Source organism: Lonchura striata, chromosome 2 (genome assembly GCF_050655825.1).
Source record: "Lonchura striata isolate lonStrDom1 chromosome 2, ASM5065582v1, whole genome shotgun sequence".
NCBI lineage: Eukaryota > Metazoa > Chordata > Aves > Passeriformes > Estrildidae > Lonchura > Lonchura striata.
In genome coordinates this window covers 122,529,701-122,556,675 of record NC_140704.1, presented here as the reverse complement: position 1 = coordinate 122,556,675, position 26,975 = coordinate 122,529,701, and the positions used below count along the sequence as shown (strand labels likewise).

General features: G+C 42.5%; 1 protein-coding gene across 1 annotated transcript; it reads right to left on the bottom strand.

The window, feature by feature from the left end:
* Positions 1–26,938, bottom strand: VXN (vexin). The gene is made up of 6 exons (XM_021555609.4): positions 17,684–26,938; positions 14,692–14,747; positions 8,905–8,998; positions 6,372–6,433; positions 3,916–4,001; positions 1–3,076 (listed from the first exon to the last, which is right to left on the bottom strand). The coding sequence occupies exons 1-6, from the start codon at positions 17,745–17,747 to the stop codon at positions 2,896–2,898; spliced, it is 543 nt and encodes a 180-aa protein (XP_021411284.3). The 5' UTR covers positions 17,748–26,938; the 3' UTR covers positions 1–2,895.
* Positions 26,939–26,975: the final 37 nt, after the last annotated feature.

Sequence of the window (26,975 nt, the reverse complement as noted above, 5' to 3'; positions counted from 1 at the left end):
TGTAACCACATGCTACTTGTTTATTTTGTTGTTTCTTTTCTTTTTTTTTCTTTCTTTTTTTTTTTTTTATTAAGAATAGAACATAGTTTTAAATCAATAAAATAAATATCTACTACAATACAAAAAAAATCCACAGCAGTTCCTGGAATACAAGGAAATTAAATGTGCTTCTTGTAAATAGCTCCTTCTCTTGTAGATCCAAATTATAAATAAATAAATAAGAAAAGCATAAATACATATGTCAAGATACAGCAATTATTAAGAAATATTAATAATTTCCACCTCTATCCTCATACTGCTCAAAGCTATTAATTAACAAATAAATACTACTACTACAATGCAACTTCCTCAACAAGCAAAACTCTTGCTGTTCTGGGTTTGAGTACTTTTTGGACAATATTAACTACAAGGGCAGGTACCACACATGTTCACTCTCTTAATTACACCTAATTCAGTAAAAGGACTTTTCCCAGTGTCTGTCCATCATCCTTATTTTTCCTTTGTTTAGGAAATGAAAACAAAAAGGGGAAGCAGTGATTGGTCTTCTCCCAACTCTTTGAATGTATGTACTGCTATGTAGGGGAGCAGTCCCACTGAATTTACTAGGTTTACCTATATATGTAAAAAGACATATATGGGTTTCTGGCAGGAGTTCTATGGGCTGAGGAGGAGGTTGAAGTGTGGTTAGTGATATTTGTAAAAAGTGTTTCAGGAAACTCTTGACCATGGCTCCAGCTTGGCTCAGTCATAGAGGACCTGATGTTGGCAAGGGTCAGGGTACTTGGATTTTTGCACAGGATCAGTGTGCCAGGGTCTAATTTAAAGGTGGGGTGGACCCCTGTGAGAAACCTCTTGCAGGGAATGTTCAGGTGTGCAGCCTTCAGTGGGTGTCAGCATTGCTCTCTCATGCCAGGGCAGAGAAACACATGGTTGACACTGGGTCACCACTGCCAGCATGTGGCACACAAGGAACTGTGTTCTTCTTTCCCACGGGCAAGAAATAAAAGTTGGAGAGCAGATCATCCCAGTCTTGGGCTGCTGGGCCAGAGAAGGACTTTCACCCTTGGTAATGAAGAGGGAGAGTCTGTGTGGTTTCGAGGTGCGAAGTTTTCCTCTGACCAGTTGAGCATCTCTGATGGAGGAGCCTGTGACTGGAGCAGTGATGGAGAGCTGAACAGGAGGGCTTACAGAGGTATTTCATGAAGGTGTAGTGCCTCTCTCTCCTTGGCACACTCTGGGCTGACTTGGCTCTAGCACTATGAAAAGCCACAGTTCTTTTTAAGTAAGAACTTCCATCCCCATCCTACTACCATTTCCACCATATCCAGCCCTAAATAGGTTTTTGCTGCATCCCTCCTTGCAGCCATCAGGACCATATGCTCTGTAAAGCTACCGGCCCGCTCCATTTGTTTTCCCATTCCATGAACTTTGGTTGCTCAGGCTGTCAAGCTGCAAACCTCTCCTGTGTGCTGCTCCACCCTGCTCAACCCAAAGCCAGAAGTCCTGGCTGTCTTTCCCTCCCATCCAGGAGGTCCCTTGGTACTCCTGAGGTGGTGACCCCTGACCAGGGCCAGCTGCCCCCCACTACCATGGCATTGTCTGTGATGGCATCTCAGTGCTTTTCACTGCACTGGCTGCAGACAAGCAAGTTTCAGATGGGAGATCCTTCCCTCTGCCGCTGACACAGAGTCAGACCTTTATTTTTAATTTACGCCTTGGTGCATTGGCGGTTAGATTAGAGGTCATCATCACTATAAACAGGAGATACGCCTCCTCTGAATTTAAATGTAAAGTTCTGTATTTAGGGAAACCAGTGGGTTTTTTATAATAACTAGGAGAACACTCACAGAAGGTAAGTACTGCTCATGACTAATATAATATTGTCCATAACAGTGGTGAAAACTTTTTTGTAAAATTGTTTCATTGTTTTTTGAGAGAAAAACTGAAAACACCTGACTAGCAATTTCTAAACTGAAAAAAAAAAGAGAGAGAAAAAAATTTAAAGCAAATCCCATTACATCCATCTATTCATAAGCACAGGTCTCTTACATGCAAATATCTTATACTTAGTCACCTAGTTTTACCATTTACATACTTTCCTTCCTCCTAGTATTTTGTGCACTTAATGTAATATCCTTTACCACATGGGTAGAGGGTAAATTGCTGACTACCATTTCACTTATAAGCAGGTTATATGGCAGAAAGTATCCCTTGAGATTATCCTGTTGCTCATAGCTTGATCTGGCAGGAAAACTTAAAACACAAGTCTTTTGTTACTTAGCAAAGTTTGGTACGTATGTTTGAAAACTTGCTCAGTTCTGGCCTCTTGTTTTAGAATTTTTGCATCTTTTACTCCTGCCTTGAAACATCAAAACTGAAGGAAAAGAGGTGTTTAGCATATGTCATTCACAATATGTGTCAAGCATATCGTAAGATAAGGTTTTTATCTCATGATATGACAGGGGAAGATGACAGGCAGTGGTGCACACAAGTAGATCCCTGGGATTAATGGCACTCTGTAGTCAATCTGTTGCCTTGCAGGAATACTCAAACCTCTTCATAGACTTCTCTTGTTGCCAAGTCCAAGCTCATTCAGACAGGACATAGGAAACTGTGAATGGGTCAGCAGTAGTCTCAGCATTGAGTCAAGATGTAAATCTAGTGGGGTTGTTGGGATTTTAGTGTAATACAACAAGGAAAGGCCATTGAGTTGCATCATGTTCACCATTTTTACCTTTGTTAGCCTTTCTTCCACTGTTCTGAGGCAATGGCATCAAGTAATAAAAAGGATATCATTCTCCTGGATGAGCTGTGCTGAGTCTGTTCCCTCATTCATCCTAAAGCACCTTGTCCTGCTAAAGGACCTTCTGCCCTTCCAATGGATGCTGACCCTTATCAGTCCGCCTCAAAGGCACTGTTTGTCGCCCCCAGGTACTCTGACTTCTTCTTGTGCTTCATCCACATCTTCCTCAGGAGGCTGGGTGTTCCACACAGGTTGCCTCCTGTCAGTGGTAAGGAAGCTTCGGCTCCTGGTGGCAGGGCCAGGTCATACTCTGTTGTCTTTCTCCAGCGCTGTCTGTGGCAAACAAATAAAACACAAGGTGTGTGCAGAGAGCTTGTCCCTGGCCCTTCTTCCCTGCTTATGGCAACCAGCCCCTCAGAACCAGGAGCTGCCTGCCTGAACCATGTGCCCATGCCTGGCCCACCCCTGGGACCGGCAAGTCTGGAATGAGCAGGGGCTATGTGGGCCAGGGGGCTGGGTTGCTGCAGCTGCCACCACTCAGCTTGGTGCCCTTGTTCCCTCACTGTCAGAGGGGACACTGACACAAGGGGACAGGCTACAAGTGGGACCACTCTAAGTGCATCCTCTCTAGCAATTGCCACCCAACAAAGAGCGGGGGATTGTCAAAGGAGAGTGTTGGGCCCTTCCACCAAAGCCCCAGGGACCATGTGACAGGGATGAGCTCCACTGGCTGAGGGGAACTTCTGTCTCTGTGTATGGAGTGTGAGGACACTGTGACAATGAGCTAGTTACTGCCCCTCAGGTGACAGTGGTGGCATCTCAAATCCCACCCAGATTCATGTCTGGGTTAACTGCCTGGTGATGAGTGCATTTGTACTATGGTCTAGCTATAGCTATTCCTTTAAAATTAGACTTTAAGATATAATTTTTTTCTTCAATTAATTACATTTCCTAATCACATTTTAGGGCAAACATTACAGACTTCTTAGGGGGAAAATACTTCTATTTTGAATTATGATTATTTCTTTCCTAGTGATAACATAGAGCTGTAATGGGCACTGAGACAGCTGTATAAATGGCCGTGGCTACTAATAAAATCAGCATAACCTTTACCAATCTCTCCCTGCCTTTGGGAAACAAGAGGCATGTGTGGAGGGTGGGAAGGGACTTACTCTTCTGTAGAAGCGTGGTTGCGTGTGGGCGAGCTCGTGACAGCCACAGCTTTCACCGTGATACGGGCAACTGGAGATGGGGGAATCTGTGGGAGGATAAAGCACAGCATTAGGAAATGCCACCGATGAGTGGGGACACAGGTTCATCTGAGGAAAGAGGCTGTTTTAAGAAAACCAATAAATGCTGTAAATCTCTTAACAAGAGAAAGCAGGTTAGGGATTTGATGGCCCAGCTCTCACCCACACAATTACCAGTTGCTCACGTGAATATTCTCACTGAGCTCAGCACAGGACTTGAGTGAGTGAGAGTTACACCTCCCCTCAAAGAAGGGACACTTGCAGAACTTTTTATTCCCTAGTTTTTCTGCTTAGCTTCCTGAGGCAGTGAGGTTTTGTGCAGCGTGAGCAGCCTGTCTCTTGCTGCTCCCCACCTTTACAACTGCCTGGGAAGCAGATGTCACAGCCATCACTCAGTTCCTTGAGCATTCAGAGATGTTTCCCTGTTTTGCTGTGTGCTGCTCTGTGCTGTGAGGGCACCCTGGTTATGCTCCAGTTCTGCCATGGCCCCACGAGTGCCTAATCATCCATGTCCTCCTTGTCTTATTTGATCATAAATTGCTGGATCCCCAGTCCTGGTTCAGGGGTTCCGTGTGGTGGTAAAGTCTCTCCTCCAACCTGTGCTTCCAAAGAAAACTCTGCAGCCTCTTGTTGTTTGGTCTCAAGTCAGTTTATTGTGAATTATCTAAAAGATTGTCTTCATGGGCTGTGGTGGTTTGCTCAGCAGCCCGGGCAGAGGCACACACACACCCCGACACCCTCTCTGTCTGCTGTCTTCTTCTTCTCTCCCCCCGCCCAGGGCTGCTGCTATCTTTTATATGATATATTACGTGATACATGTTTACAGTTTTCCCCCAATACCTACTACCTATATTAAAAGGTGCTTTTCTACTCTAAACCAATCCATAAGTGCCAGCATCACCAAGAACATGGAGGCAAGGAAGAAGAAAGAGGAAGAACAGGATCAGCCCACTTTCCTCCATCTTAAAACTTCTGACCCCCATGTACAAAGAAACCCCCCCCTGTACAGGTGCTAAAACCCCCCTGTACAATACTAAAAAATTTTCCCCTCTACTTTGTAACTACCTCTACTATAATATCTAAGCTTTTGTGACTGCTTGTTCCACCTTCAAAGTTGGTAACTCATTCCATGGCTCAAACTCAAAATCACAGCTGTTTCCAGATGCCTGCCAGGGTATAAAATGCTTCTGACCAGGACCTGGAACCTCCAAAAATGTCTGAGAGACATTTTGAGTTCCAATAATAAATTACCCACCAGAACTGAGTCACGTTTTCCCATAAACAGGTATCTGAGAATAGCATATCCTCCAAGATGTTAAGTTAAAGTGTGAGTTGCTCAAAAAAAGAAAAAAAAAAGTCAAAAATTGTGAGATGATCTTATTATTTCAGGCGATAAGCATACTTACTGATTTTACTGGTAATCATGAAAAAAACTGTTCATATTATTGTTGCTACCATAATTGGTCTTAAGATTTCTGGGGCTATTTCTTCTAGGATTAATCTGAGACTGGGTACATTTATGTGTGTTTTTAAAATATCCTAAGACTTAGAGATGTTTGAAATCACTTTTGCAAGCATACTTTGAAATTTAACTATGTTAACTATTAGTCGGTTCAATTAGATTCATTACACTGAATAACATTAGTTTTAACCATCCTTAAGTATTGTATTGTTATTTTTCTTAAGTGTACCCCAGCTATCAGCTAGTAAGCAGGCTTCAGCCATTCAAAAGGGCCTCTGAGACCATAAAGTTGCAACAGCATAGTCTGGTGTTGGTCAGAAACTATTCAAAACATTTTTTTCTCTTTGAAAAAGTTAGGTTTTATTAAATGTAGAGACTTTGAAAATTAGGGGAGCACTGTAAGACAGAGAAGGGAGGGAGAACATTTTAGTAAAGGTGAGTAATTATTAATTAAAATATTTTTTCTGTCTATTAGAGAACACATTTTGGGGATTTGTATGATAATTTTCCCATCAACACTTTATTTATATTTCTGACTTTGGAGATAATTGTGTCCGGAGAAAAAAATTATTTGACGCTTGTTCCATTTGAGAATTTTTTTCCCCAGTTTGTGAAATTCCCTGAGGGACAAGAGGCTAATTTCTCCCAGCTCTTGCAGGTGGCTGAACATCCAGAACAGGAGCCTGCCTGTTTGTGTCCCACCACTCTTCCTGGTTCCTGAGGGACAGTTCTCTGTTCTATAGCAGTCTCTGCTCACAGCTAAGGAGTCCTCTGACATAAATTATGTTTCAAGCTTTAACAAAGGCTGTGAAATCTGCAGGTGCTGCAGCAGACTGACATGCTGTTACTGTGGGACATGCTGATGGGTACAAGGTTTTAAGATGCATTGGTAGTTGGTGTTGCTCTATTTGCTTACCAAAGATTTTCCATCCAACAGATGATTATAGGACTTGGATGACTCTTGTTCAGAAATTCCCACTGTAAAGCATAAGAAACATGATATTAGGAGCAATTATCCCATTGGCACAGCTTGTATGAAAAACCTCCTTCCGTGCAGTAAAGCCCAGATATGGACAGAGCCCAGATACAGGTTACAGTCCCACCAGATTTGATTATAGCCAAAAGAGCAGAGTGATCATCTACTGTGATGTCAAAATAAGTAATTGTGGAACTGCTTAAGTCATTCTGGAAAGTCTCTCAGCTTGCTCCTGGACTTTTTAAATGAGATGACAAGCTGCCCTTAGCAGACCAAGCTAAGTGGGAGCCCTTTCCCCCTCTGTAAACACTTACTTCTAGAAGCAAAGAGCCCAAATGCTGCTCGTCAGCCCACACTGCAGGTTTGTCCTGCCTAGGAGATCATTCTTCTCCTTTCTGTATTGCTCTGGGGAGTTATTTTAACTTGGGCAGAGATGTGTGCTGTGTCTTCCCCATCACAGGGAGGGATTTCCACCTTTCTGCCTGCGGCTGAGTGACATCTCTCTCTCTGCTATCCTCAGCTCTGAAGGTTACCCTTCAGTTTCAAGTAATTGTTCATCTGATAACTTATCCATGGATAAACGCTCACTGGCATTCCTGCTCACTGTGCCAAGGAAATAAATGAATGAGGGATGCCAGATTTTTTCATGAGGCCAAATCCTCCTATTTGGCTCTGGGAATGTGGGCCTCTCTACTGCTTTGACCAATGGAATATAAATAACAGCAGCAAATTTGGAAATAGCCAGGTTGCTGCTTATAGTGCTGTCTCCAGCATGACTTAGCAATTGGAACTGTCTCCTCCTTCTGGGGGCAATATTTGGCTGTGATAAATATCCTAACCAGCTTCCTTCTTCCTGCTCCACCCCCCTCCAGTAATTCCATTAGGTACCTTACTGTATCCCTCAAGTCAAAGTTAATGCAATTACCTCTTCTCATCGTGCATATTAGGTACTAACAGTATTCAGCAAGTGGATCATCAGTGCTTCAGCCAGTGCCCATATTTTCTATTTTTATTTAGTTTTGTTTTCTCTTACTTTGTCTGATTCTTCCCTGCAGCCTGTTCCTCTTATTAGGTACTGAAAATGTTCTTACAAACTTTTAGCAAAATATCTAGGCAAAAGAAAGTCCTTGTGGCTTCATGGCTTCAAGGTTTTGTAGTTGCTCCCCTCAGGGCAGTGGTGGCTGGATGCAGTGTGAATTCCATTTCCAGAAGTGCCTTCTCACATGCTGGAATGGACTGCCCTGCTATTGTGCAGGATTTCTGATGGTAGTAATAAACATGCTAATGGTCTCATCTGTGTTATTTTGTTTGTTTGCTTGTTTGTTGGTTTTAATTTAAACTGAATTTCTAAGTTCTGCCAACTCATTTCCCTTTCTCCTTCTATCAGACCTGTTTTCCCCGTTTCTGCTGTTGTTTTAAATTCCTACAGCTTTTCTCTTACTTGCACCTATCTGTCATCCTTTACCTCTTGTCTCCCCCAACAGCAGAGACCAGCAGTCCCTCCTTTCTGCCTCTCTGGCTGTCTGCCATCCTTTACCCTGTAGCCAGTCCCAGCCACTCCTTCTCCTGTCCCTGCTCCAGACCTGAAGCTCCAGTTCTTTTTCAGCCACATCTTGGCTCTAGTCCCGATATCTTTTTGAGGTCTTTTCCTATGGTCCCAGGCTCAGTTTCTTCCTTTCCAGTTTCCCAGGCCCCACCCTTGTCTGGTTTGTTTCTTAGTGGGATGGCTTATGTGCAGTGTGGTTGCAGACCAGTGATGTGAGGAACATGCACCTTCATGGACCTGCTTTAGAGATTTAGCATCTTTTAACATCCAAATGTCCAATTTATCTTGGAAAAACATGCCATGTGGGATTTCTTTAAAGAAATACGATTTGATTGCATCTAGGTGTTTTTTCAAAGGAGACCAAAAGATGTGTTTTTGATTAAAAGGCCATCCTATGTGAAACTGCACAGCCCTGCTGCAGCTTCAGTCTTCCAAACAAAACACACCAGTGTTGGAGGAGCTGAATGGCCACTCTGTTTATGTTTACTCATCTCCTTGGTTTTGTATTGGCAAGCTCTATTTTTCCTTCACGGTTTCTCACAAATATGCTGAACAAGCTTTGCTTGCCAAAAAATCAGGTCTGTGGCTAACATCCAGAATCTGAAAATCCATCCCTAATGATTATATTCTAGCTGATTCTAAGCAACCGAACAGCGACCTTATATAATAAGATGACTCAGGCAAACTCAGTAATTTACAATTTATCATCTCTAAAATATTGTCAGGGAGTGTTTATGACTCTGGATACAGCCAGTTTATGACTGAATAAATTGAGCAATGCCACGGTCATTATCTCGTGAAATTTAAGCACGGGATTATCCTCCAGGTACACAACAAAGCGCCTGCCTCTCTGCACAACCGGCAGACCGCCATACCCCAAACCCTTCCGCGGGCAGGGAGGAAGGAAGGGCTTTGGCGTGGACTTACCCCGCTGCGCGCCCCGCGCCGCCTCCTCGCGGGCCCCGCACTGCGCCTGCCGCGGCTCGCCCTGCCGCGCCCGGCGGTCCGGCGCGGCCGCCACCTGCGGGGAGAGCAAACCACCCGTTACCCCCGGTCTGTCGAGGTCAGGAACAAGGCTGCTTGTTCTTCCTGCTGCTTTGCTGTCATCCAGAGGGGATTTCGTCAGGTGGGGACTGTGGGATTTTGTTTGGCTCCAGTTTCTGTGCTGTGTGTAGAAGTATGGGAAAATCCTGCTGGGTCTTTCTGGGACCCAGCTACTTAGTTGCGCATTTCTATATTCTCCTCAGGAGACGGAAATGTGCCCCTTTCCAAGCTCTGCAGAATAGGATATGCCTCTGAGACTCAGATTTATTTTCTTACTGCATCACACCTTGGGCAATCAGTCAAACTTATGCAATGTGAATTACAAATGGTGTTTCCTTACAGGTCTCTCCTGTCTTTTGAACTTACATATTGTACCTGATAAATGACTACAGAGAATAGGAGGCAGAGAGGAGGTGTGCTCCTAGAGATTAATTTTCACAAACATTAGCTCGCACAGACAAAACTCACTGACAGCTGCAACTTTGAGCATCACCTCTCCAGTGCCCCCCACCCCAATCTCCAACAGTCCCTGAAAACAAGCATGAACAAAATCAAGTTCTTTTCTAATGAGCTACGACTAAGCCATGGCACTCACTGTACTGCTACGGGCAACTGGGGATGCCAGAGCTAATGTGAGTTTGGAAAAACAGGGATACACCTCAGAGAAGTGGATTTGTCAGGACTGTTATCCAACATGGTCTGGAAAGAGTTTTCTCAAGAAGATCAAAGTTCCAGCAGCAAGAACAGAGTGTTTCATACTTTGTTGGTTTTTTTTTATTCTTTCCTAAAGACTTGCTGCTGTCATACAGAGAACCACTCAAACAGGGTGAAGATCCAAACCAGCAAGGAAACAAGACATGTGGCAACTATTCAGAATATTTCCTATTAGACTTCTGTTGGAAGATCATGAGAAAAGCAGTTAGTTGCATCGAACTGATGACTGGCAGCTGCTGTCTACGTGTTTTAGATATAAATATAGTAAGTTTGCCTCAAGACTGAGACCAACAACTGGCCAGTTCACTATTGACATAGAAAAAGCCTTAATTCTGTCTATTGCTCTGCCTTCTAACACACACTCAAGATAAAAACAAGACCTTTTTCAGGCATGTTCCCTCATGCCAAATTGTCCATTTCCTCTAATTAAGTTTTAATTCAATTTGTCATTAATCTGCAATGTTCTGTGTATATGATTTTTTTCACAGACATAACAACATATGCAAACCCATGTTTTTCAAAACAGGAAAGAAGAAAAATCCCAACCTAACCACTTTTAATTATTTTGTCTCCATTTACCCTCAGGACAAGCCCACATTACCTAAATCCTACTGACTAGTAGGATGAGGAGCAGAAACTGCCTAACAACAGGCAAAAATACTTATGGAAAAGGCATTTAAGGTAACAAAGCCTAATCCAAAGCTGGATAGGGGTTTCCTCCTGTTTCTCCAGATTTTGACACACAGCCTAACACGCTCCATGTGCTGTAAACTACTTAAAGACATGCCCAGTGTTCAGTTAAAGGGACTATTGGTGTCCTTGAAGACAAGCACATGCTAAAGAAGTTCGCAGCTGGCTCCGAGCTCTACTGATCACAAATTTGGAGCTGCCAACAGAGCTGAGCCTCAGCATTGCCTTGATGTTTCAGAACAAGGGTGATGCTGGTTGTGAGAGGCCTCCTGTTGCTGCTTAATCTGTTGGCACTGGATCCCTCCCTGCTGCCCCTGGAGCAGTTCCAGCACCTCCCTGTCCCTCTGCAGCAGCTTCTTGCAGGCTGCAGGCTCCTGTGTCCACACACGCCCTGACCATACAAACCTTACAAGCTGCTCACCAGGGTGACACCTGTCCTCAGAACTAATATGATGAGACTGTGCCTGGCAGGGATCTCTAATGACAGCCCTCGGAGTCTGCCTCGTGTGAACCCAGCTCTTCCAGCTTTCAAGGAATGCCACAAAAGTCAGCTTTTCCCACTATCTCTGGAAAAATGTCCAGTGCTCTTGGTCACACTTAGTCTTTGCTGGTGTGTGACAGAAAATGTCATCAGTGCCCTGCTAGTGAGACACCTGTGATCATTTATTTTGCATTGTCATGGAAAGAGCATTTTTGGTAAGTAGGGTGTTGGCTGCAGTCACCTCTAATCCTGAAAGTGGCTTATTTGATCAGTGTAAACCACTATGGACTTGAAACTTAACATTCTGCCTACATGTTGCACAGGATGAAATACAGTTTGGGGAAAAGAAGAGGAATTTTATCTTGATTAGTAGCAAGAATTATTTAGGCACGTTGTCTATGTTTTTGAGATTCCTTGTTATATATGATACCAGTAATACCAAAATGTCTTCAAGCAGCAGAACCTGCATAAGTAAGTTACAGTGCCATTTTCCATTACAGCTGGAGACAACTCTATAACATATTTTCAGCAGCTTTTTTGGGTGGTTTTTTTTCAGTTTTTGGTTTTAGCACATTTTTGGAGTTCCTTATCTCCTAATTCAAGATTTCACAGTGACTTTGGCTACCTCACACATTACTGTAATATGTAAAGACTTATCTAGGTCAGGAAACTAAACCTGCTGTAGCTTGGTTTTGATCTAAAGTGGAGCTGACATTTCTCTAGGGTACTTAGGGTAAGGCAGAAGGATCAACTGGGAGTCACTTTTCTTTTCTAGACACACCAGGAAATTTAAATCTGTGCAAATGGCAGAGTCAGCCAAACTATGCAGAATTAACAAACTGCTCTCTAAAAACCTACTGTTTTTAGAACCTGACTGGCCTGGTCTGTTTGCAGAACACTGACTGTGAAATCAGAGCCCAGCAAACTCTCTTTTTACTGGATTTTGCCATGCACATGAGACCACTGAGGCCTGGCATACCCACTGTTGGAATGAGCTGTGTTCAGAGGGAAGGGGCACAGAGGATACATGACAGTCACAGAGAGGCTCTTCCAACCACCTGATCCTGGACTTAAAAACCCACTGCCAACCAACAACCATCCAGAAAAGGTGACAATTAAATATCTGGCTTTGAATAAAACTTTGAAAGGTAGAGTCTGAACAACAATGTGCTTGTTAGTGGAGAAAATTCCATATTTGTAGAGTTAAGTTATTTTGATGGCCTAGTGCTGAGCTGATTTTTAATGGGACAGCTCTAGCATGCACAGGGGTATTTTCTACTTTCTAGCAAAGTAGACAGGTACTGGTGTCCAGACACTTCTACCCAAGGGATTTTGGGGTAAGAAGAAGAAGAGAAGGGAAGGATCTACTACCACTGGAAATAAATCTTAATAGGGCAATGGGAACTGAAAATGTACGTATTGGTGAAACACTTAGCTAAAAAAAAAATGGTGCTTCCTCCTTTCTGTCACCTTTCCCAGTCATTATCATGCTTTTGGGATGAGTTCTTGTATGTGATGGAAGTTACCCCCCACAGTCAGTAATTTGAATGTTAAATCACTTAATGCTACACTGCTTGAGTATTTCTGCTGTGAAAAAAAAGGTCTGGCAGATGTCCAGGTTGGTTGCTATTTTTGTCCTTGCTGAGGATTAAAGTTGTGCATCCACTGCAATCACCAGAGCAGAAGATCTTATGTTAGCTGAGGCATTTCTACAGCTCTGACTGCAGGTGCAGGTGTAAAAGTGAAAAATAAACAATCATTCTGGGACTTTTTGTGGGTCTAGAAATTGGCAATCACAGCTTCCTCACAGCCATGTCTATTCCAGTATATGAAATTTACTTCAATGCTTCCTTACGAGCTGTAAGCAGCTGCATCCCACTGAAGAAGGGAAATGTCTAAGAGCTGACTCTGCTCAGTCAGACACTTTGGTTTGAGAGCCATCCTTGTTTTCATAGCTGGAGCTGCAGACCATTCCTCAGGCTTGGTGTTACCACTGCTAATATGATGCTGCCTGCATCATGACTAAGAGCCAATCAAAGGAGATCCTTAGTTGGGGTCAGGAAAGCCCCAGAGGAAAAAACCCACATTCCTCTTAAAATACAGCAACAAAACAGGGACTTTCTTATCTTATTTTCTTAGGTTTTTATGAGCACAGTGCTACCACAGCAGCTGATCCAATAAAAATTAAATATTAGATGCTTCCATTTAGTACAAACAACTATCTACTGAGATTTGGAACTAGATAACAGATATAGAATTTCTTTTGATTTTGGTGTAAGCCAGCTGAATTTTTTCAGCTGAATAGTACTATGAGAAATATTGTTAAAAAAAAAAAAAGTAAATTATCTGAGCATTTTGTTTCATCAAGTCAGAATAGTTCACTTTTGGTTTGGACTTTTCTGCTGTTTTTATATTGCATGGAAAACAAAATAAACCAAAGGTTTAACAAATAAAAGTGGGTATCTCAACATGGCTTATTTTGAATAACACTCCAGCAGTCTGATTCATCTTACTTTGGAATGAAGAGTAATTTTGAAATCTCAGCCTGAGCGATGGGACAAAACCAACCAAACCAATACTGTCATAATTTGGGAAAATATACACATGCATAGTTTCTACCCAAAAAATGACAGACGTGTTTCTGACTCTTCCTGGGGAAAACTTCATGTGTCCTGTGATGTATTGAGATCCTGTGATCTGCTTTGATAACCAAAAGAGAGGGAAGGAGTGAATGTGATGAGTTTTTTTTCCAGTGCACAGGTAAGTGTGGTAAGCAGGAGGACCTATAGTTCTGTGAGGAGATCAGGGAATCGGGAATATAAAAAAAAGGCTCTCTGAAAATGAGGGTGGATCTGGGAAGTAGGAAAGGGCATGGAAAAAGGGAAGGCCATGGAGCAAAATACTTCAGCAAAGTGCTAGATAAGAGATAGGACTGTGCTGAGAAGAAATGCTTTGTCAGAAGAGTGTCAAACTTGTAAGAACTGCTTTGATTTGCAGAAGAGACTGTCATTCCTGCAAATCAGCTAAAAGGATTGTGGAAGGGGTTGTGAATGGGTCAAGTGGATTTTAGGACAGAAAACTCTCTCTGAAGACAAAAAACCTCACACCCATGTGTGAAAGCAGCTGAACTTGCAAGATATTTACTCAGAGCATGAAAAAGGTCCAATTATTTTAATGTGGGGGTGCCCTCTGCACTGAGACTGAGGCAGGGGCAGACAAGCACTGCTGGGACCAGGGAACAGAGAACATCCCTGAGTCTCTCAGTGTCAACTTATGGGGTCAAAGTTACAGTCCATTGCTTGGTGTTTTTATCACAAACTCCCTAAGATACTGGCTACTTGATTAACATTATTATTGTTATTGTTATTGTTATTGTTATTGTTATTGTTATTGTTATTGTTATTGTTATTGTTATTGTTATTACTGATATGATTTGGTGTGATTTACTTACTTTTCATTCCTGCATGTCTCTCTGGACTTATTGTGAAGGCTTTATGACAACAATTAAGTCTTTGATTCCCTCAGATGGCCAGTGTTGATAAGCAACTATGTTCATTTTGACTGGCTCTGCATGGCAAGACCATTTTTTTTGTTTGTTTCAAAGCATTTCTGTAAATAAACTGCATCTTTATAGAAACTCCCCATTCTGTTTCCCACCCCACTCCCTGCATCAGACATGGATGCATTTCTTTACCCTGGAAGATCTGCATAGCACTTTTTAGGATATGTGAAGCCAACAATGTGGAAAAAAATAAAATAGGGAGAAGAAAGGAGATTTTTCTTACACTCTTTGCTAGGATGTGCTGTGTAGCTTTGGCTCGTCTTCGGGCAGGACTACACGCTGCAAAGAGAAGAACAGGAACATGGTCAGGATGCAGTGGGGGTGAGCACATGCCTCCAAAAATCCTCTGTAAGAATTCACTGGGGGCAGGGTTGGAAGAGGAGGGAGAAGAAAGGGTTTAAGGAAGATTCCAGCTGAAACAATCCAAAAGAAAGTCCCTTTTGCTGTGATCTCAGAGACCATGCTCTAGCTGTACAATACAGAAATATGTGGCCACAGGGCCACAGCCCATCCCAAGTTTCTGCACCTCTCCCATAGGCTTCCAGGAGCAGCACTCCTCCTCCTTAATTTTGATCTGGCCTCCCACCTGCCAGTACTTCAGTAGGAAATGAGTAGTGTATTCATTAACTTTGAGACTATTATGATTTTATCCAGTTAGAGACTTTATCAATAAGCAAAAACACCCTCAAGACATTGTTTCACTTTCACTGCATAATGTCCAAAGCACAACATTTGCACCAAACCTAATCTTTTATTTTTCAATCCTCAAGATGACCTGTACAGCTCTTTAGCTTGGGACATTTTGCTTGAAGTCTTTTTCTCACTTTATTTCTCAGACCCATGAAGACACCAAAAGCACAGCACCCCCAGCCAGTGGACACACAGGATGCCAGGGCCATAAACCAAGCTTTAGTCTGGACTGAAGTAATTGGTTTTGGGTGATGGTTTTACTGGACTAAGTAAAGGTTCTTTAAGCTCGTGTTGTTTGAGCTAGACTTGAAACTGGCCTGAAAGACTGTGATCCTCCCAAATCTCCCTCTGATCATATCTTATCCTGCCTTGTGTCCAGGCTACCAGAGCTACAAGATTTAGCCACCAGTGACAGAAACAGGCTTGCAGAAAGCTGCCAAATGTGGAGAATTAACTCCAGTTCTAAAGGCTGACCCTGGGGGCAAGGTATGTGAATGGGGGTTTCCTAGTCAGGCTCCGTGTGTAATCCAAAGGCTTCGAAGAGCCAGGAAGGTTTGTTACAGGATGATGGGTGACTCCAACTCCTCAGGTGAGCTTTCCTTTATATTGTTGGCATACATTTCACTTGTGGTGCTTATCATTGCTGTGTATTACGCTTTTCAGAGTTTTGGAGCTGTGGAAGCAGCTGGAGGTCATCCAAGGCTGCTCCTTACTGCAGCCAAACTCCTCTCCTCAGATGGCAGCAAGTGGCTGGGCTTCCCAGGGCTCTGGTACAAGCAGAGCTGGCAGTGAGACCAAAGCCACCCTTCCTTGACAGCTTGGGTGTGTCTAACAGCCATCCCTCCACACCCCAGAGAGAATATAGAGTCCTGAGCATCAGGAGCCCACTGGAGAGGAAATTCTGGCCTGTGCTGTGGCTGTAGTGAAACAGCAGAGGAAAATGGGATGGTCCCTGTGAGCAGCCCGCTGCAGCGCAGGGCACTTCCACACTGAGCTTGTCACAAGGAAGTTATCTGCCTGCCTAGAGTGTGCTAAGCTGTCAGTGTGATTACAGCCTGTTAGGTTATTTACGGTGTGATATCCTCAGGGATCCTCACTGTCTTCTCCTGCAGGACTTGTTTTATATTTTAAACCATGTTGAGTGTGGGATGAAAGCCAGACCAACATAATGAAGGTGGGGTTTTTTTGGTTTTGTTTTTTTTTTTAAACTTAGGAATATGCTGTAAGTTGTTTTTGAAGCTGCTTCCATCACCTTTACTTCTGGAATTTCACTGTATGAGGACTAAACTAATTGCTCATAAGCAAAACACTCAAGTGCAGAGAAGTTTAGTGATGCAAGGAATTACCTTCTTGTCTCTCTGGTATTTTAGGTATTTTACCACACAGTGTAAGGAATACAGTTTTTTAGAGATTTCTATCAGAAGCAAGTGCTCTGGTATAGCTGCTACCCAGGCTAGTGCAAAAAGAAAAACACATAAATGTGCCTAACAGTAATAAATTTGCCTACTTTCAGAGTACATATGATCCACAGTCCCTCATCCTCTGTGTCTGCCAGAGCAAGTGGCAAAAGGTTTACAGGGCTGAAGAAAGGCAAGGAATGAAAAGGAAGTCACAGCACCAGCAAACATGCAATTACTTGAATAGGCATTGAAAGAAGGATGAATCACAGAAGTAGCCAGAAGTGACCCACTTGCATGGGAATACAATGGCAGCAATGCAAACAGTGGGGTTGTGAGGCTGTCCCTGCAAACACGAATTTCTGCAGAGAGCTGGAGAAAGAAGAGAAGAACAAATCCTTGCAGATGATGTATGTGGGTTTGCCTGCAAAAGGATGTTTGTACGTATAGCCCAGATTTCAGGCAATAAATATAATTACAGTAATGGTTCACTTTGTCATTTCCACTTATATTCCAAAATCAAGCAGCTGAGAGCTCATGCTCGCAGCTTGCAAGTAAAGATCTGATCTGGCCCCACAATTTGTTTTCCCTGCTTTTCCCTGCTTTCTTGTTGCTGAAATATGCAGCCATTGAGTTTAAACTAATTTGTTCAATCAAATGCAGGCTGGGCTTTGTCCGGTTCTTACTCTTCATTAGAAGCAATTAATGTTAATCATGCATTCATTTCCAGGGCATGGCTTTGGAAATGTTCCACTTATTGAGCCAGCAGACTTAAATTCAACATTCATGCACTTCACCCACTTCTCACTGCTCGCAGAACTTCATTCTCTTTTCTATTACACAGAAAAGCCACACAGTTGCAAGCTGTCACTTTAGCAGTTACCTCATAGGTATAGCAACACCGATTCCAGATCTCCCAATTTTGCCAGAGTAAAGATTTTATAGAGCCCCAGTATTGAAGCACCTGCAGGAATTAGGTTGAGAAAGCAGCAGCGAGGGCTGGGCTGCAGGCAGAGCACGGCACAGCAAAACCGACGAGCTGCTCTCTTCAAGTATTTCCCCTCTGCTAAACATCCCATCCCTCTAAAAGACAGCACCATAACCGTTGTTAGATTTTGATGTACTCACATTTGGAAGAAATCACAGTGAAAACTTCTAAATTTTCATCGCTGCAGCTGTAAATCTGGTGCATTTTCCACCTCTCCTTACTGACTGCCTTTCAGCTTCATGCAACCGCTCTGAACTTCTGGTAAATAGGTTTCCCTAATCCAATCTGGCTCTGTGATCATTGTCCAGATCTACAAAGGACAGACTGATGCTGTGATCTCATCTCATTCCATATTCTTCATTGCAACATTTTCTGCTCCCATCTGCCTTTCTATGAATAATATTAACACAAAGATTTAATTTAGCTCTTGCTTAAGCCTCTACTCAGATAACAGCATTTTATTTTACATTTGCTTTTACCGGTGTGGAGAATCCTCTGCAATAAATAGCTAATAATTAAAGTCTAATCTATTGGCAAATGTTTACAGAAGTACTGCAAAGATGCTTGAAATAAATTGGGTTAAATGTGTACTCTTAACACATTTACCATAAAATTTTGCTCCTTACACGTAATGAGGAGATGATTCTAGGTATGTTAAGAAAAGCATTTTGTCCTTCACCTTTTCATTTCATAAATAAATACTGGAATCCTGGGTTTTTCAAAGCAACATTTCAAAAGCAGATGTCAAAGAAAGGCAGATGTGCATAGATGTCCATACTCCCTGCATGTCTGTCGGTGCAAGGGGAGGAAAGATGGCTCACTCATGGATGGGTTCCTGACTTGATGGCTCTGGGGTCTAATCCCATATTTATGCACTTCAATAAAGGGTCTTCTTGCCAGAGCTTTTCATTTCTTAATACTCCCATCAGAAATTATTCCTTTCCACCTCTATGAATATCAGCCCCCTCAACTTCTGGTGACTTAATGCTGCCATGGACACACAAGACAAAATCTTGGCTTGCAGGCTGCAACAACTGATGTAGTTGGAGCATTTTCAAGTGTGAATAATGATATTAAATTATATCAGTCTAATGAATAGCCTTCATTACTACCACGTGTGTGTCTAATTAACACAAAAACAAGCGCTGTCTTCTCCTAGAGATGTCTGCCACCAACAGTCCCAGATGGAAAGTGCCAGTGAACATGGGCCGTCACTGTCATATTGATTAATGTTTCTTATTTGAAATAATAAATACTGGTCAAATAGACATCCTAAGCCTGGAAGCATTTTGGTTGAGTGGAAGGTGTTGCTGTCTCAGGAAAGCAATGCACGAAGAGAAGCTGTTGTCACTTGTCACCTCCCAGGGCAGGCTCCTGCTGTCCAGGGGCAGCAAAGCCTTTGCAGGGCTGGGGGCATTGTCCCAGGAAACCATGCCGTGCTTGAAGCAGGCAGTGGGACGGCAATATAATCAACCAAAAGTTCAATTAGTTTTTGATTTATTGCGCCACATGTTCTGCTTGTATGACTGATGTCATTAACATCAGGCTCGGCTGGTGCATTCATCTGTCCCTGCCCGGCTGCCTCTGAAGGCGCACGCACTCAACAGATGGGGAGCTGCACGGGTGCGAAGGCAATTGTTTACCCCCCTATTGTCCCTGTGTCAAGCAATCAACCCAAATCCATTACCCACCGAGAAAAAGATCAGCGCACCGTCCATTCAGCCCTGAATGGGGCAGAGGCGGTTATGCAGGAGGCTCTAAAAGCTTTCAAAAGGATAAAAAAAAAATAATGAAGACCAACACTGAATAGTCCATTAAAAAAAAAAGCTATAACAAATCTAACCCACCCTTAATTTCACCTTCAGATATTCAGAGTCCTATGAGAAGACAGGCACTTTTGGACCTAAGTCATTGTTTTCCTAATTCTAGGTATGACCTACAGATATTTTGAAATCACAGATGAGGTTTAACATTAGAACGAGAATTGGGTTCTTCATCCTTTGAGGGTTGGTGGGATGCAGACTGAAGTGGGACTCTAGAGCTGGTCACTAGCTGGCATTCACTTCATTACAGGTCAGGAAGGCTTTGGACACATCCTTACAAGGCACAGGATTTTCTGGGGAAAAATCACTGTATAGAGAGCTGATGAAAGGCACTCACATCACTTTCAGACAGAAAAATAGGGCTCAGGAAGTCAGATATAATATTCCTCATCTGGGAATGAATTGTCCCCTGTCCATGAAAAGGAGTTTCCTTCATTTTGTCCAGATCTTGCGGAGTAGTTGAGTACTATGAATGCTCAAGGTTTTGCATGAAATCTTAATGTGACTTCAAGAGAAGACATGCATATATTGGGCTACTTTTTTCTACCTCTGTGGGAGATATTCTGGGCAAATGTCCAATGTTGGGTTTAGCTATGAAATATGTGTAATTATATCTGCAGGACGTGTAGTGCAAAAGCTCTACTGCACGATACCTGATAGAGAAGTGTAAGCAGTAATTTTGCACTTGGAGGAGAAACTCTCCACAATGTCCAACCTAGGAACTGCAGAGCTGCATCAGACAATCTCAGAAGGTATCTCCTTCCAGCTCCCTACTTACCTAGCAAGTGTCTAGTCTGTGGTGGGAGGAGAAAACCAAACAGGTTTTGAGTCTATGAATTTTTTTTTTTGTTGTTGTTCCCCAAGCTACATGAAATCTCTGGAAACCAGGCTCAGATTTTTTCTTCTCTACTAAAGTGAGGAATAAGCTTAATGAAACTTAATTCACATAGTGCCACTGCAGCCATGAGAAGACCCTAAGAAGTTTTTGCCCTGGGGTATATCTTTGTACATCTTTGACCTAAGAGTGCCAAGTGAACACGTTGAATCCAAATTCCTCCCCGTGGGCTGTGATACAGCAGTTTACCAAATACCCACACTCAGTGTTGATAGTAAAGGATCAAAACATTTCCTGGTGTCAAAACAAGGTTACCAAATGTGAGCAGGGACAAGTGAGAAGGAGGAAGAGGTGGAGAAGGAGGAGGAGGTGGAGAAGGAGGAGGAGAACTCCAGACACAAGAACAGACACATGCTGTCTCACAAAACACACATCTAACCTTATCTGCAGGTCTAGGACAGGGAAATTATTTGATTCTTGGGAATGGGGGTAGAAAGGAGGGAAAAGCAGAGAAGAAAACATGCTTGCTGAGGTTGAAAGGGAAAAAAACCCCTTCAAAACAGCAGCAGTCTCAGCAAACCTTGTAAAAGTGGCAGAAAAATCCAATAAACTGATGAGATGTCCCTCTGGGGAGCTGGAAAGGGTGCTTTTTCCAAAGCCTGAATCTGTTAGGACATATTTTGAAGAGACAAATGTAGATGCTTGTCCTGTTTATCAAGTATGACAAAGCCGGTAAACTTGAAAGGAATCAAATTTTAAAAATATGGTTACAAAAACTGTAATTAAAACTTTGAAACCTCTAGACCTTATTTATCCTGGCCTCTGTGAACAAAGGAACAAAGGAATCCCTTTTCAGTGCAGTATTCTTCCAGTGGAGTTGGTGGGAAGCAACCTGATACTCTCTACATGTGCAAGGGGTATTGCCAAGGGATTCCCTGGCCCACAGAGGACAAAGCTCTTCCAAGGCAGGTCTCTGGCTTCTCCCTGGATCTTGTACCTTGTTGCATAAGAGGTAAATCTAATCTGTACTGAGCCACTTGAGCCTATTTCATACTGTTAGCTGGGCAATATGATAAGGATAAACCCCAGGTATTTTTGGAATAGGATTGTGAACCAGAGGGATGCACAGATAACCATTTAAAAATAAGATGGGATAAAACTGCACATGCATACTGCAAGCAACTACTCTAAACCACTTCTGCATGATGCAATGCCAGCAGCTTTTTTTATGGAAGGAAAATCTCTTTGTTTCAGTTTAGGACCACAGAATTACAACTGCAAATAAAGGAAAGGAAAAAGGAAAACCAACCAAAAAAGCAAACAATACAGCGAGTTTCTCATACATATTCTGTTGCTTTTCTCTGAATGAAAGGAATAGACAGGTACACTATCAGAAACTTCACCTCATACTCATAGCAGACAGCAAAATTAGTTCAAAACTGAAGTAGCACTGCACAGCTTAAAGGTCTGTGAATAAGTGAATTTTCAAACATAACGTGAATTTGCATCTGTCTAGAAGCTGCTGTAACAGATTTTTCCTGAATGGGAATAAGATTGAGGCATTCAAAAAACATTTTGAACTTTAAATTCTCTACAGGGAACCAGGAGAGAGAGATGCAAGAGCTCTGCAATTTGAAAAGATGAGCGCACAGGCTTCTCTGCTAATTGGGAAAGGAAATACCAACCAGATCTGGAAGCCAGGCTGAAAGCATTCCCCACTAGTTACAGAATGATATTGCAGAATTCTTAAAAAAAGGAAGAAAAAGACAAAAGGAAAAAACAAAAACCCTGATTGGCTTCTCTTATAAAAGAAAAGTTACATATAGAAAATTGGGCATTCACAAATTGCCCAAGCTTGTAAAACACACTTGAGTAGGTCCATATGATGATTAAGTAGAAACACAATGCCCAGCACCACAAGGTTCCAGTCCCACAGAGCTTGTGCCAACAGCAGGGATTGCACTAAGACAGTATTAAAGCTAGGGCCAGGTTGAGCACGTGGAGGCTTAACAAGCTTTCATATACTGGTCATGTACTGGTAATCCACAGAAAGCATTAAAAATGTCAACAAAGGAGCGATATGTCCAAACCGGGCTGTGACAACAATAGTTCATTAAGATGCTAATCTTGAACTACATTTGTCCTGGATTTATTAATTTTTCAAGCGAATTGATCAGTGAGGTCTTTATTCCCCTGATAAACCACAATGATTTTTAGATAGCATCTTCTCACTCCCAATTTTTTTCTTTAGAACATTTTAAGATTATCTCAACTACTGGCTCCTGCTCAACACGTAACCATTTTTTGGGCAAAGAAGCACATTAAAAAGCTTGTCCTGTGGTTCCTGGATTTAGGCAGTGGTAGCCCTCTTGCTGCAATGGCATCCTGAGTCTTGCACCATATGCAGTAAAATATCTACTCTTGGGTAACCAGGCACAAAATACTTAGGATTTTTCCAATGGATGAGTCTAAAGAGTAAGGCAACCTGAACTGTCACCTTACATATCTTGTGTGTCCTCACACAGCCATCAAGCTCCTTTTGCCACATGTAATACATGTGCTCCAATGGGGATGAAAGGTCTTTGAAGGGTATCAGATGGCATTGCCTCCTCTGGCTTAAGCTCTGTGTGAAAATGAGATTAAATTTAAAACAAGGACCATCATTATTTGGACTAGAGACCATGGGACTAGCAACTTAGAAAATGTGAAGTAGAAGCTGCACTAAAGGCATAAAAGCAGGTGAAATTTGTGAGTCCCCTTTTGATGCAGACTCAAACAATGTGGACTGTGTGAAGAAGCAAAGTAGCACAGGAGTTGGCACTGTGACAGGGGAGGCTTCAGAATTGCTGTGCCTTTGAAACAGGATTATTCTGAGGTATCTTTTGTGCAATCAGTACATCAAATGACCACAGAGCATACAGGTAAGAGCCTGGAGGGGGGGAACTCTGATGCCAATTATCCTGAAACAGTTTTTGATGAGATGAAGCGATTTATCTGATCTTCGCTGGTTTGGTCTTTTTCCTCTCCACTGACGCTGCCAGTAGGGGTGTCAAAGATCTTCTGCTGTAAGCACTTGACTTGTTTGTAGGAATCTGATTAAAGTAGATCACCTCAGATAACAAGAGGAATTAATGCTGCAAATACATAGGAGAGGATTTTCAAGCTTATAAGCCACATAGAGGTCAGTACTTTTAAAGTCATGCCACAGCCTCTGAGATCCCTGATTTCCGCAGAACTCATGATCTTTACATGTCCTTCTCCTTTATCCTGTTAGCCTTTACATTTAAGCATTTGCCTTTATTACTTCAGTTTTACCTGTAATCTGTTCACTTGCTCTGTCCACTATTAGGAAAGTACTGTACAGAGCTAACCCTGTGAGAAAAAAACCCAAAACGGAACAGGAAAGAGTTTTTGTGGGCCTTGCTATGGACATGGAACCTAATAATGACATAAGGCTAGATTCCTCATCCTTCAGGTTTTTACAATATTTAAAAAAGGCATATTCTCATCTTGGATATCCCCCTGAAGTCTGATCCTCTCAGCTCCTGGACCCTAGCACTCCAGCTTTTTCTCTCTGTAATGTGTAACCACGTTATATACTCAGGCTCAACATCTCAGCTGTGAAGAACTGTACTCATATGTCTGCCACTTTTTCTCAAAGCCTGCCTTGCTGTGTCCCTGCTGAAGGGACACACTCAGACCTTTAGTGCCTGTCAGTCAAGCCCCTGCTGCCTTTGTTGGGCACCTTGGTGTTTTAACTCAGCTCTGCTGGGTAGGCCCCCGAATTGGGCTTTAGGGTTGGTGACATTATAATTTCTGACAGGAGAAGTCACAAAGAGTTACTTTATGATCAGAACCTGCCTGCCAGCTCTCTGCTCAGTTTTACTAACTGAGGAGTCCTAACCTTAGGTTTTACATTTAAAATACAGGTACAGTAGGTACGAAGTACACCAGCTTGACCATGCACCAAGAACTAAACCTGGGAGATGACTACAGGAAAGCTGTGGGATGTGACATTTGAGGATGTCCTAAATGTAAGTGGTGACAATGTGAGTATGCCTGAATGAGACCTGTGTGCTCCAGAGGCTGCATCCCTCCAGAAGGGAACACGGAGGTGCCACCACTCAGAGAAGGGCTTCAACCCTTCCTGGAGAGAGAGCGATCCACTGAAACACAGAGTCTCTGAGATTTAAGTAGTGCAAAGCAAATGAAATTCAGGCTGTTCATGTTAATTCCCATTTTTTCCTGCTTGGATAAGCACATGGTGAAAGCTTTCATGAGGCAGGAACTTGTCCCTTGGAAAATGGATTATGACCACCAACTCTTGCACATAAACTACTGAGCAATCATCCAGTGGTCACTAGTGAGACACCATAGGTCTGTGCTGGTGACCTGGGGGTGAAATGACTTTCTTTGTCTGTCTGAATCCCTGAAGCATTCAGACCCTGATCAGGGGGGATGTACTGATCTAAACCACCATTAATCTTCCTTAAGGTGAAAAGGTCAGAAGAGCAAATTATTCAACGTTAACTGTTTGGTTTTTTTTTATGGTAGCAAAAAAGTTTTTTTTTGTTCCCAATGCTGTCTTAAAACATACAGCAACACTTTAACATCCAAAGTTTCACAGTAATTTTCTGAAAGTGATGTCAGCTTTTAGATAAATGACAAAGACCATAAACAGTGTCAGCCCCCCACAGCTGTGTCCATAGCCATAACAACGTCACCCAATGTTGTCCTTAAATCCCATAAAGGCAAGAAACAATGCCAGAGAATGAAGCAATAACGTATTGAGCTGCTGACAATCAGTCTTTAACATGTGTTATCCATTTGACTGCAGGTGTAAATCAGCATTTCAATGTCAACTTGCTAATTTAAGGCTGTATGGTCAAACACCCAGAAAAAGCACAACTGCACTGTTAAAGTAGGTCAAAGTCACTGCAAGTCAGGGAACACAGAGGAAAAGATCCCCACCAATAAACCATTTTGGGCTATGAGATATATATTTAATGATAAAGTAATATTAGATTAAATTAAACATTTAATGGGAGCTCAGACTACAGTGTCAGCAATATTCCAACATTCCTTTGCTGCTCAGTTGACTTTGGTGGTGCATGCGCTGCCAGTGTTTGTGGCTCAGGAATCAAGCTCTGCAGCTCTACAAGGTGACACAAATTAACAAGTGAATTATCTCCAGAGGCTACAAATCTCATTTCCTCTGCCTTCACTTAACTATGCAACCACATGGATGTAAATTAATTTTCCCCTTTAGTTCCCATGTTCAGAGAAATAAGGAAAATATCTGCTGCCATTTGTACTTAAGAGTTCTCTGAAAATGGGATACATGTAGTTCAATAGAAACCGAAGTCTGAAAGTATTTTTTTCAACCTCCTCCCTATTACTAGGAAAGCAGTTAACTTAAGAGCCTGATTAACATTCTATTGAGCTGTGTCAAATGGTTCTTCCTCTTTTTTTTCTGGCTGGACAACATTTTCTACCCACTCGCTTGTGGCAGCTATTTCAGTACTATGGGGAAAAAAGAAACTGAATGGCAATTTAGTGGATTAATGGAAGACTAGAAATGGCAAAATATAAAACTGCATTCAGAAATATTGCAGCTAGGCCTCCCTAATGATAACCAAGGTGTGGGGCTTGTTTTGGTCTCATTTTATTTGAGAAATTCAGAGCAAACAGCAGAAGCTTCTGCTTATTCTCATGGACCACTACACTCAAAAATTATGCACTAAGCATTTTTTGACCCACTGACCCTGTGTGATTTCTCATATGTACACTACAGGTAAACAGAAAGGCTGAAAAATAAGCATGTGTAAAATGAGCTGAGACCTGCAAATTTGGTCACTGACAGTCTCATTACACCGCTGTTCAGAGGAATCTCCTCTTCTACAGGTGGCCAGGTGGTATGTCAAAGATTAAATCAGCTCTTGAGGCAGGATTAGCCGAGCTGGCTGGGTGTGGAAGACCCTCTCCTCACTGCTCAGGGCTGACACTGCAGCAGACAAGCAGCTTGTGCAATGCTGTGTGAGCTATGATTGCTGGAGACATCAGGAAAATGGTGGCATCACTAGCTGGTGCTTGAATTTAAATCAAGTTCATTTTTATTTAGGAAGCACACAGGGATGGTCTGAGGAAAAATGGAGACCCTTCCTTTAGGCCCTCTGCAAGGACACGTTTAATGCAGTGATGGATTCATCTGGTTGCAGCTGTTCAATCCCAGGCACACTGCACGTGTCCTGGGGCACAGTGATGCCTAAGCAGATTTACTCAGGGGTTATGGAAAGGGCCTAGACAGAGCTTGGCTGTGTCCCTTAACCATTGCTCTTTCTCATCCATTTTTTTCAGGTCTCAGGGAGATGGAAAGCCAAACACAAGACAGAAGATGACAGCCACGGCACAACACAGTGCAACAGGAATGATCATACAGCCTAATCTACGTGTAGTTTCTTCCAAGTTTATTCTAACAGGATAATGGTGAGAGTTTTTTAAGATTTAGGTATGTTAAGTACAAATTTTTTTTCTTTATTCTCTTTTTAACTGCTGAGAAAATCAGCACTGGTATGGAAAGAGGCAAATGAGGGGATGGACAAACTACTGTACCTGCTGCTCTCATATCTATAAATCCCAAGCAGCAATCCTGCAGGCTCTACCTTGTGAAGTGAGTGAGTTTTTCATTTGGTACTCCAGATAAAACTATACCTGCTGGTAAACTATTTTCACTAGCTCTACATATGCACTTGTTCATACTTGCTCCCCAAAGCT